The sequence below is a fragment of the Musca autumnalis genome, unplaced genomic scaffold (assembly GCF_047663935.1).
Source record: "Musca autumnalis isolate F117 unplaced genomic scaffold, ASM4766393v1 scaffold_4, whole genome shotgun sequence".
NCBI classification, from domain to species: Eukaryota; Metazoa; Arthropoda; class Insecta; order Diptera; family Muscidae; genus Musca; species Musca autumnalis.
In genome coordinates, this window is record NW_027411977.1 from 72497415 (window position 1) to 72510376 (window position 12962).

General features: G+C 43.1%; 1 protein-coding gene across 1 annotated transcript; it reads right to left on the bottom strand.

The window, feature by feature from the left end:
* Window positions 1-11124: 11124 nt before the first annotated feature.
* Window positions 11125-12071, bottom strand: LOC141404206 (serine protease 1-like). Its single transcript, XM_073987570.1, has 2 exons — window positions 11803-12071; window positions 11125-11735 (listed from the first exon to the last, which is right to left on the bottom strand). The coding sequence occupies exons 1-2, from the start codon at window positions 12048-12050 to the stop codon at window positions 11171-11173; spliced, it is 813 nt and encodes a 270-aa protein (XP_073843671.1). The 5' UTR covers window positions 12051-12071; the 3' UTR covers window positions 11125-11170.
* Between the last annotated feature and the right edge of the window lie 891 nt (window positions 12072-12962).

Here is a 12962-nt window from a genome sequence, read left to right on the forward strand (position 1 = left end):
AGCTAAAATGTGCCACGCGCTCACCCATAAGAACGTTAAAAACTTGGGTTTGGGCGTCGGATTAGTAACCCTCCCCTAGAAAAAAGCAGCCTACTATGAAAAAACGAAAGAGAAGAAAAACAAATCCCTCAAAAGTTGACGAGCCCCGCAAACGTTTTAAGGAACATGATCTGCGAATCTGCACCTGGAATGTTCCCAATCTTTATAGAGAAGATGCAGTTTACGCATTGGCAGATGTACTTGAAAACTACAAGGCCGACATTACTGTCATACAGGAAATTCGATGGATTGGGAAAGGCGTCACAACAACACCTAAAGGTGACGCACTGTATTATAGCTGCCATGACACAAAGCATGAGTTTGGTTGCGGATTTGTAGTTGGTCGGAGGTTAAAACATCTGTTCTCCTGCTTCACCCCCGTGAAAGAAAGACTTCGATGTACCATTTTATGCAACTGTAAACTATTACTAACCCAGGAAAATGTTCGATGCCAAAGATGCTATTCAAGAATGGGTGCAAGTGAAATGGAATGTCATTTTTTCAGCATCTTCACTCATTCTTTTTACAAGAGCGTGACCCCCAAAAGATGCAATTCATTTTCAGATCCTAAGCATGTCATCTTTACTAACTCGATGGAATGGCATCTTCAACAATTCTTTGGCATGGCATCTATACCAATCCTTTGGCATGCCATCTTAACCAATTCCCAAGAATAGCATTTTCACTAATCTTTGGCATGTCATTTTCACCAACCCTTTGGCATGTAATTTTCACGTCTTGTTCGGAAAATGAAAAATGCTGTATTGAACAATTATTTTCATTTTTTTATTTTATTAATTCAAAGGAATTAACGAAATAACTATAATTTATTTATCATCATAAAGTTTACATCTATAATTGCAGTTTGTTCTCGTTGTTGTAACAGTAGTTAATATGCTTGTATTCTCATTTTTCTGCTTAATCTGACTCTGGGTCTATCAGTCGTAAGAATGTGGCTATTTCGCTATTTATATGGTTTGTAACCACAAAGCTGCAAACTTAAGTTTCTTAGCAGGATTGGTAGGGCAATTGAAAAGGAGCAGTGTGTCGTGGGGGCCTGTGCTGTATGCTGGGCAGATGTTTTCCACGGTGTCATCAGTACTTGCCCTATAGGAATTTTGACGGCTGCACCATCCCGAGCGTATTGACCCAAAACTACTCTGGTTTGTCCTGACAGCTGGCGCTTCTCAGCTGCGATAGATGGTGGATGTTCTCCAAGGACCGCATTCACACGATAACCGTTTACTGCATCTGCGACTGCATTCGTGTGAATGCTACTTAAACCAGGTTGAAAGGCTTGTTGATCTAGAGGTTCTTTCTCTCTTGTAACGTTAGACTTCTCTTTCTAGATTATGAGCACGGCTTGCTCTGAGTGAGTCCTCTGCTAATATTTAGATGGAGATGGCCTTCAGCGCAGTTGTTGTGCTGCTTACGGATCCTATGCTATTGATCGGCAACTGGAAAGTTATTTCTGATGCTGGAAGAACTATAGCCACAAGGGTCCTAGCTACGGGCGACAAAAGCGAAATCGGTTTGTAAGATTCACCTTTGCTGGCATCCTTTTCGGGCTTCAGTAGCTGGCCTATTTTCCAGACTTCGGGAACGATGTGTTTGGCAAGCGACAATGTGTAAATTTAAGTGAGAAACTTGACCTCCGGCCGTCCCATCTGCACGCAACAGAGTATACTTCCTCCGCAACAGGTTTTGATTCATCTTATAAAAGGATTTTACTTTCCATCAGTGCAGTGTAGATTTCAACGTTGGCTCCAACTGCAGATTACTATTTCGTGAATTTTATTTTACAACGTTTTGGAAATGTTTGTTGTTTTGTAGGGATCTACAAATCGACTTGTTGAGCATGGTTCTCTAGAGCAGGCAAGGAAACTTTTATAATTGGTCTGTTCCTTTACTTTTAAAAATGGTAATTGTTGCAAAAATGGTAAAAGTGGTGATCTGCTCTCATAAAATTGTATGCTTTTAAAAGTAAGGAAGCACTTTGCGGGTAAAAACTGGTAACCTCAGGCACGTAAAGGAACACGACTAATACCAAAGAGTGCAGTCCGACTCTACTTTTAGCTCAATGATTGGGACTTCCTAGCATAATAAATCTTACATTGCTTTAAACGTACATATTTAGATAAATAAAAGAATATATACATGTGTAAAAATAAAAACACAAAATTCATCTCTATTGGATCGATGGAGTGGGTTCAAATGCTAAGGATAAGATCGGATCTATCACGATTTCCTTTGAATTGGTTCAAATGCTTATGAAACGATCGGATCTTTCACGACTTCCTTCGAATGGGTTCAAATGCTGATGAAAAGATCGGATCTTTCACGACTTCATTTGAACCAATGCAAAAGATCCAGTGAAATCATGGCATCTCATGAAACCACTTCCATAAAATTTTGCTGGGAATATATTTACGACCTAATATTTCTTCTCACGATTAGTACTTAAGCTAGAACAAAATTCAATAAAATCGCTCAGTTTGTGATCTACAATCTAACGCGTTACATAACCATCAGATAAGATCACAAGGGGTGATCTCCATTCTAACACGTTATGTAACTATCAGATTAGGGATAGGTAATGGAAGGCAATAATAGATTATTCGACTTTAGGATTTTGGTCTAAAACTAAAAATGCGATTTTTCGGTCTGGCGATTATTTCAGTTGTCTTAAAACTCGACTTTCGACTTTTTAATAACCGCAGAAAAATCGATTATAATCGACTATTCGTCGATTTTCGAGTTATCTTTTGAAACTGTAAAACCGCTAAAAGTGTAAAACCGCCAACAATCTATGGGCAAACTCGAAAATCGATCACAAGATAATCGATTATGCGATTTTCCCTCCAAACAGAAGTCGACTACTATTTTAAGACCTTTGACTGCAAAAAGTCGATTAATCGATTAATCGAAAGTCGACTTACCTATCCCTATATCAGATAAGATCACATTGAGACAATTAGTCCGTCCGGTGGTTTAAATCAATCCTCGCTTTTGTTTTCCAGAACAATCCACACCAGATTTTTATAAGCTTTATTTGCGCTCATGCTCCCACTGAAGGCTAGGACGTATAGAACAAAGATATATTTTACAAGCGCTTTGAAAAAACTTATGACCACTGCCCTGTCCATGACATTAAAATTATACTAGGCGATTTTAATGCCAAAATTGGAAAGGAGAATATCTTTGGCCCAACAGTCTGGAAATTCAGTCTCCACAGTGAAACATCTGACAATGGTATGAGGCTGATAGACTTGGCAGCTGCAAAAAACATGGCAGTTAGCAGTACCAGATTTAAGCATCTCGATATTCATAAGGTTACCTAGGTATCAAGGAATAAGAACTCAAATTGATCACGTTGTGATAGATGGAAGACATGCATCAAGCGTGTTGGATATACGATCGTTTCGAGGTGCAAACATGGACTCGGACCACTACCTTGTTGCATCAAAGGTACGTACCAGATTAAATGTATCGTAGCAAACAAAATTCGAACAGACACAACACGGAAGTTGGACATCGGTACACTGCAATCACAACAGATATCCACAGAATATTCCACTCAACTGGCCCAATTGCTTAATCAAATCACTCCTCGTCCCGATAACATATCAGGACAATGGCAAAACATTGCCCACTCCATGCAAACAGCCGCAAAATCAGTACTTGGATACCAGAGACCTCCGTCAAGGAATCCATGGTATGACCAGGAGTGTCGTGCTGCTACTGAAATGAAAAATGCGGCATATAGGACTACTTTACAATCAGTAGGAACGCGTAGAGCACGATAGAGGTATCGGGAGAAAAGGAGAGAAGAGAAACGTCTTTTCCGCAGGAAAAAGTGAGAGATGGAAACGAGGGAGTGTGAACAAATCAAGATGTACAGGAGACAGCATGAAGTCCGAAAATTCTACCAAAGAGTGAAACATCAAACTGATGTCTTTGGCACTGGCACTGGCACATCCTCCTGTTGAGAGGTAATTTGGTAAGTGATGCAGGTAGTGTGCTAAGGATATGGAAACAGCATTTTTCCAAACTGTTGGTATCCAATAGTAGCGAAGTCGACGAAGATACCACAGATCGAATCCCAGAAGATGGTATTGAATGTATACCACCCGGCCAAGATGAGGTAAATACAGCAATAAACCGGCTGAAGAATAATAAGGCAGCAGGAGCTGATGGCCTACCAGCCGAGCTGTTTAAAACCGGAGGCTACACGCTGATAAGGTGTATGCATCAGCTAGTTAGCTCCATCTGGCAGGAAGAACGCGTACCCGACGATTGGAACCTCAGCATCTTGTGTCCCGTCCATAAGAAAGGAGATAAGACTTTATGCTCCAACTATAGGGGCATAAGTCTTCTCCCTATCGCCTACAAGATAGTGTCAGGAATATTCTGCGAACGACTAAAGCCCATGGTCAACGAAATTGTTGGACCTTACCAATGCGGCTTTAGAACTGGCAAGTACACCATCGACCAGATATTTACCCTGCGGCAAATCCTGGAGAAGACCCAAGAGATGCAGATCGACGCCTACCACCTTTTTGTCGACTATAAAGCAGTCTTCGACAGCCCGCTATGTTCAAAGGTATTCCAAGCCATGTCTGAATTTGGTATCTCCGCAAAGCTCATTCAGCTTTGTAAAATGACTCTAAAGCTGAAAACACATCCAACGTTTGGGTAAAGTTTTGTGTCGTTTTGGCCGTTTTTACACTGTTGGGCATAATGGCGAAAAATTCAAATTATTTGAAATATATACCGGCAAACAGATCAACGCTGGACTGGTTTTTTTCTCAACGCCCAACACAAAACTTTACTCAAACGTTGGACGTGTTTTCAAATCTTCAGTTAAAATAAGAAAGAACATATCAGAAGAGTTTTGTGCCAAAAGAGGTTTCAGGCAAGGAGACAGCCTTTCGTGTGATGTTTTCAACATCCTGCTAAAAAGGTTATACGAGAAGCAAGCGTCAATAAAAGTGGCACAATCTACACCAATAGCCACATGTTACTTGCTTATGCTGATGATATAGACATCATAGGACGATCAGTAAAAGAAGTAACCGATACCTTTATGAAGGTCGAAGGAGAATCTGCTAAAGTGGGTCTGGCGGTAAACAGCGAGAAGACCAAGCTGATGGTGTCGACGCGCAATGCGTCCATTGAGCTCAGACCAACTGTGGAAGTTGGTTCCTATAATTTTGAAGTAGTAAAAGACTTCGTCTACCTCGGCACTGCCGTAAACACAAGAAACAAAATCAGTTGTGAAATAAAAAGAAGAATTGTATTGGCCAACAGATGCTATTTTGGCTTAAGTAACCATTTTTAAAACAAAGCCACATCTCGTCAAACAAAAATAACGCTTTACAAAACACTGATACTACCCGTGCTGATGTATGGTTTCGAAGCCTGGGCACTTGTGCAGATAAGGCAGTGCTTGGCGTGTTTGAGAGAAAAATTCTTCGAAAGTAGATCTAGATAGGACCAATCTGCGTTAACGGTGAATATCGACATCGCATGAACCACGAGCTGTATCAGCTATACAGCGACATCAGTATAGATAAACGTATCGAGATGCAGCGATTGCGTTGGTTAGGCCATATCATAAGAATGAGCGATGATGAACCCGCTAAAAAGGCGTATAAATTCGGGCCGCATGGCGGTGCACGCAGAATTGGCAGACCAAAGAATAGATGGCGGATGAAGATATGACAAGGCGCGGTATTCCAGAAAGCGAAGCACTAAACAGAGAGAATTGGAGATATTTTCTTAGTTCGGTCTATGAAACAAATATTCTGTAATGGGCCAGCTAAGTAAGTAAGTGAGAAACATATGTTATGCCAGTTTAGTTATCTCATGTGGCTCTAAAGTTTATGATCAATTTTATATCTGCTTACAGTGACCTCAAATTGCCTTATAATTAAGATTTTAATCCTATGTAGAAACTCATCACGCTGTGATACAGGGATATGAGTGTGAAAAAGTCATAACCCTAACATACATATTTTCCCACAACATCCCCGAAAGGACAAGGGTTCATGCCGATTCATATTGTCTCAATGATAAATGACCTTCTTTTTATCGGCGTTTCGTAGGACACCACTTTCAGAAAAGTTTTCCATGGCTGAAATACTCAGGAAATGTAAGCCAACATTAGGCTGAGGGGATTTACCACCGCCGAAATTTTTGATGTACTGGTCAGGGATTGAACAGCAGATCACGATGTAAGAACTGACTCTCCCTAACAGTATATTTTCACATCATTGCTTTTGTAGTGAAATTGTTAAGAATGCGAATTATTGAACTATTTTGGCATTGGGTATTATGCAAGTTTCACACTGTATGAGAATTTCAATGGTAGAAATATTTGATGTTTGGGGTCCACATTCGAGAGCATTTTCAAGTCATCCGTCCTTGCAACTGTTACCTTCGACTAGCTGAGAAGTAGGAATACGTGTGTTAAGTCCTCAGCTTCAGCAGTTGTTGATCCCTTAAAAAGCTATTGCCGGGCTGTAGTAAGTCATTTGGCGCCAGTGTGATCCGCGAATACGAGTGCAGTGCGATGAAAGAGTATTCAGATATATCAAAACGTTGTCATGAAAACAGCGACATGATGCCTCCCCTAGACTCCAATGTGTCATTTAGGAGGAGACAACATTTATTTTTGAATTGTAACGATGATTTACTTTCGGTTGGTGCGATAAGCTCGCGAGGTAGGGTTCGTCGCAGAAAATTTATATTGAAGTTAGAGTGGGTTTTGGTCACAAATTCGTAAGTTACACTTTACTGAACAATTCTACTGCTAATCTATCTTAGGCTACTTATACTAGTTGCAGTTAATGAGATGTAGGCATCACGGATCTAGTTGGCATCAAAGCCCACGAAGGCTCTTAACCCTAATAGATCGACTGGACTGTGTTCACTCCTGACGATATTCAGGCTTACGACGGCTGTGGAACGATTTATCGGTCACGACAGCTCTTGAACCAAGTATCGGACACTATATTCCGATGTTCGGGCCCACGACGGGTCTTGAACGGAGTATCGGCCAAAAAACGCTCTTGAACGTCACAGGAAATATAGTTACTCGTTTTCGTGACCCACGTAGATACACTGCAACTTGTCCTTTGCTAAACAATATTCCACTGATGTTCGAGATAAAAAAACACTTATTTGATGACAACCCGATATTCCTCTTTGGCTCGTAATCCTGTAGACTGTTCTTTACCGGCAGATCCCCAGCCTGGCATTTTGCTACCCTCCTATACCCTCGGCAAGGGCTTCCAGACTACGCTGACCAGGTGGCTTCTCGGCACTGTAACGACTTAAGTCCCCTCCGTTTGCTGGGATAGCTCGACGAGGCCCGAGTCTGTCGCAGGAATTTAGTAAAAAGTGACCGAGAGAGTGATAACATAGTTTGTTTTGGGGTTTAACCAATTTGTGGCTTTATTTTTGGATTGATTGTGTTTATCACGAATTGGCGTCTCGTCGGTCCCAATCTACGCAAGAAACCTTCAAAACGCGACTTTCCAAAGGAGACCTGGATAAGTGCTCCTTGTTGAATGAAGTGTATCCTTCTTTGGTTTCTGATGGATACCTAGATATGTATGTACTTCCTTGTATTTTACGGATTTGGCTTGGTAAGAGACCTGTTTTCAATGGTTAAACTTGAATTGGACCCTACTGAGGGTCAACGGACCGTCCTATGGTCGACCATGTGTTAATGAAGGAAAACCTAAGAGTTACGGAAATTACTAAGGCTTATATCGAAGGTCCTGCGGGGACCGGAAGTTTAAACAAGGGATACTTAAGAGTTACGCGGCTCTATAAACGATTAAACACCACTCGAACTTACTTGGACTTCCTATGCCTGGGAATTCGGAACAATTGTTACTCTTAATTCCCTAGATTAATATCATAATGTCAATATACCTGCATACGCCTACTAGTGGTTGATTATCCTTTTTGAAAACAATTATCGTGTGAATGCCGTCCTCAGAGTACGCACAACATATTTCGCAACTGAAGAACGGCAGTTGCCTCAAAAAGCAGATTACAATCCCGCGACGCCCGGTTCTATGTACCGCATTGACACAAGGAAGCATCTTCTCGGCCAGGGGCTGCACCTCAGCAACTACTTGTTCGTGTTCGTCTTTTATTTTGGGAGCGGCATGTCCCGGAATGCCTGCTCCGGAATGCCTACTCCGGATTCTTTTGGTCCGTGCCGGGATTGAAAGTAACCCCGGGCCATGGTTTTGCACCGTTTGTCAACGTCTCATCCACCATAGGAAGGTGTCAATGAGATGCAACGGGTGCCGAGGATGGGTGCATTTCAGGAACTGTTCAGGCCTGACCTTCTTGACCTTAGTTCCAGAGGATGTGACATTCCTGCAGTTTAACTGCGATGGTCTTCGAACCAAAATTACTGAGATCGTGAGCTTAATGAATCGGAGAAATATTATGGTCGCGGCGATCCAGGAAACGAAGCTGAGCAACAACAGCAGTCTTCGGAGTTGTGATGGATACAACGTTCTTCGCCACGATCGTACGAGAAGTGGGGGTGGAGGGCTTGCATTCCTACTGCACCAGTCTGTCAAGTACAGACCTATCTCGCTTGAGCTAGACTCTAGGGACCCATACTTGGAGTGTATGGGGGTAGCGGTAAGGGCGCATCATGAGTTATGGCATTCAGCTCTAGGGAATGACCAGAGAGGTACAGATCTGGCTGAGCAAATAGATAGCTCGACATTCTGAACTGCGAACGAGGACGCACCCACAAGGATTAGAGGAGACTGCCACAGTTCGCCTGACATATCCATGGTGTCCCCCGGTCTGACGAATGACGTGACATGGCAACCCGTCATTTCCCTTGGGTCGGACCCAATCCTCATCTCCATAAACAGACCACCAGACTTCATAACCTCTGAACGCCGCACTTTCATTAATCATGGGAAAGCGGATTGGGAAGGTTTCAGAGAGTTCACTAATCAACGCTTCAGAGAGCTGTCCAATCCCTCTGATGTTCGGGTAGCAGAGAGGAAATTCCGAGACATCATCACTGCTGCAGCCGCTCGCTTTATTCCTGCTTGTCGAATACCTGAAATAAGACCCAATTTCCCAGCAGAGGCGATGGGATTAGCTAATGAGCGTGATGAGCTTCGCCGCACGAAACCCTAACGACCCCAGAGTCAGGGAACTGACAATGGAAGTCAATAGATTAGTCGGGAACACAAGCGGAAAAAGTGGCTAGAACATCTGAAGTGCTGCAACATTGGAGCCGGCTGTAATAAATTGTGGACAACGGTTAAGGCGCTATCGAACCCTGGTAGGAGAGACTATCGGACATCTGTCATGTTTGACGGCGTGGATGTGACAGATCCGAAGAGGTGCGCTAACTATTTCTGCCGACAATTTAGCCGAGCACCCCGATAGCGACCGGGCGAAGAGAAGTGTTTTGCGTCGTTTGCGATCTCTTCCAGCCGAAAAAGAACCGCCACAATTTACGATGGATGACGTTGCAGATGTTATCCGAGGCGCAAAGACATCCAAAGCGCTTGGACCTGACGGAATTTCTATGGTGATGCTAAAACAGCTGGATGACCCAGGAGTCGAGTATTTAAGCAAGGTCCTCAACTTATCGCTAGCCACCCTAATAGTTCCCGATGCCTGGAAGATGGGCAGGGTAGTTCCGCTGCTGAAACCTGGCAAAGACGCCAGTAGAAGTGAGTCATACAGGCCGATTTCACTTCTATCGCCAGTAGCAAAGATACTCGAGGCATTATTCCTCCCCAGCATCAGAACGTGTTATCCAGTTGCGGATCATCAACACGGATTCCGGAAGCAGCATAGTACCACAGCAGCACTGCACACCATTTCCACATATATTGGACGAAGACTCAACCAGGACAAACCATGTCACAGAACAGTGATGGTAGCATTGGATCTGACCAAAGCGTTTGATATGGTCAGCCATGCTAGGCTTTTCGAGGATATCGAGAATACTACCCTCCGGCCTTTTCTGAAACGCGTGGAAAAACTCTACAAGAGGAATATGAAAATATCCACTACTAAGTCAACAGCCACACTGTTCACCACATGGACGGCGCAAATGAACCTTCCACTGAATGTGAAGGTCGACGGTGCAATTATTCCGACCTCAAACTACCCCAAAGTCCTAGGGGCCACATTCGATAGCATATGTATATAAGTCGTCCCAGCATACTACAGTTATCTGCGATAAGCTGAGAAACAGGAAGAAGGTCCTTAAGTCCCTAGCCGGCAGCACTTGGGGTGCGGATAAAGAAACCTTGTTAACCACATCGGTCGGTCTGTGGTAAGCTATGCGGCGCCAGCGTGGTTTTCTAACGTAAGTGATACGCAATAGGATAAACTACAAATCTGCCAAAATGCTGCCCTGAGAACAGCTACAGGGTGTCACCTCATGTCTGCAGTGGACCATTTACATGAGGAGACCAAGATCCTTCCTGTGCGTCGACACAACAGGATGTTGACGATGCAGTACTTGCTTGGATGCTATATGCAAGACCCCAGGCAAGTTAGGGAGGATTATCGACATCTGGAGAGAGAGGTCCAAAGATATAAAAGGGAACCTCTAGATCAACGTACATAACAGGCAGGTTTAAGGGACATTCACACTGATGCGGTTGCAGAGGCTCTGGCAGCCTACAGTGCGAATATCGTCCTCGACGATCATCTTGTCAAGACAAACGAGAGTCGTGTTGGCACAACTTAAATCTGGTTGGTGCAGCCGCCTCAATTCTTACTGGGCCAAGATTGATAGCACGTGGCACCAGTCCGCATACTACGCAGCACCTGTTTAATTGCCCAGCCAACCCGACTAACTTAACTCCACTTTCTCTTTGGACGAATCCTATTCAGGTGGCGTCCTTTCTGAACTTGGAGCTGAAGGCAGAGCCGAATCAATAAAATAAAGATTTACATGTACTTGTAGAAGCTGCTACAACAACAACAAAGCAGATTATTTTTACCTCAGCTACTTTCTAAAAGTTTGATTGTAAATTTAACACTTTTATACAATAAAACGAATAAGAATTTTAGGACATTATAGGAACTTTCATTTATTTCGAAAAAACACTGCTTAGTAAGAGATACCAGTGTTGGATTTGATCCAATCCAAGTAGCTGGTCAAACGGGTGAAAGCAGCTGGGTAACCCAAAGCGCAACCGGCAGCAGCACCGAAGGAAGTCAAACCAACTTGGACCTTGGTAGATTCCAAAACCAATGGGCCGCCAGAATCACCGTTGCAGGTAGATACACCACCGGTGGTGGAGACGCAAATGTTGGAGGAGGTAACAATGGAGGTACCGTAGGTGGCGGCACAGACAGTGTTGGTGATGACTTGCATGCGGGCCCATTGCAAGTTGCTGGTAACACCGGAGGCAGAGTCAGAGATACGGCCCCAACCGGAAGCAATAACGTAATCGCCGGCATAAGTGGAGTAAGAGCTGGAAATGGCGGGCAATTTAACGGCTTGGATCTTGGTGGTGTAGCTAACAGCAGGGATGCGAATCAAGGAGATATCGTTCTTCAAGGTATTTGCGTTCCAGCCGGAGTGGATGATAATGTCGTTGCTGGAAACGGTGTAGGTGACTTCAGCGGAGGTACGGACGGTGGCACCCAAGTAGACGGTGACGGATTGGATACTAAAATTTAAAACACAAACATTAATGGCAACTCCAAAGGAAGCATAACCGTTTTTAAACAACTTACCCATCGGTACAGTGAGCAGCGGTCAAAACCCAGTTGTTGCCAATCAAAGAACCACCGCACCAGGCAGAGGACAGGATATTAACTTTCAAGGAAAGACCAACTTGGTAGGGGAATTGACCAACGGAGGCAGTGTTGCCATTGGTGATGCGACCTTCAGTTTCAATAACGGGCACAACCAAATCGCGTTGATAAATTTCACCAGCGGAGGCGGTGGCCAAAGCCAAGGCAAAAACAATTAAGAATTTCATGTTGCTACTGTACGAACACAACTGCTGCCTTGACCAATTGCCGGCTATACTTTTATACCCAAAATGCTTATCGAATTTCACCTGAACGACGTCTTATCATTCTGTAAAAGATAGACTATGTTGGTTTATCATACCAAGTGTGAATAGTTGGGGAATACCTATCTTTTATTAGTTGAATACTAAAACTTTTCAATTTATTTATTGTTTAGAGAAAATTATATATAACATTTACTTCAGATTTATTGATTAGGTAATTGAGGAAAAGAAGTTGGACCTGTTTATGGGAAAGAACATTTGTTCTATAAGCCGAACTAAGAAAAGATTTCAATTCCTCTCCAATTGTTGTTTTGCTTTTTTGGAATACCGAGCTATTCGATTTCGTCTTCCACTTGTTTGGTTCATCGAAGACTTGGCCTGCTAGCTTTTCGTGTACCGTCATGTGGCCGGTTTAATATGCCTTTTTAGCGGGTTCATAATCGCTCATTCTTAAGACGTGGCCTAGCCAACGCAATCGTTGTACCTCGTGCGTCGATCCCATCAATTTTGTCTTGTCGCCGTTTACCGCCAGATCTACTTTAGCAGATTCTCTTTGGACCTTTATAGAGGTATCATTTACTTATTTTACTGATCGGCGCATGATGACTATATCGTCAGCGTAAGCAAGTAACACGTGGCTATTTGTGTGAATTGTGCCATTTCTTTTAACATCTGCATCTCATATAACCTTTTCCAGCTGAATGTTGAATAAGTCACACGAAATTCTGTATCCTTTTCTGGAACCTCGAGAACCAAGAATCAGTTAATGCCATTTTACAAGGCCGAATGAGGTTTGCGGGGATACCTAATTCAGACATGGCTTAGAATAGCTTTGAAGTTAGGGTCTGTCGAAGGCTGTTTTATAATCGACAAAAT

Excerpts from the sequence above, each read along its gene's own strand:
- LOC141404206 (XM_073987570.1), bottom strand. The coding sequence starts at position 12,050 with ATGAAATTCTTAATTGTTTTTGCCTTGGCTTTGGCCACCGCCTCCGCT. Across the intron at positions 11,736-11,802 it reads GCTGCTCACTGTACCGATGG|TATCCAATCCGTCACCGTCT; the intron begins GTAAGTTGTTTA and ends TTTAAATTTTAG.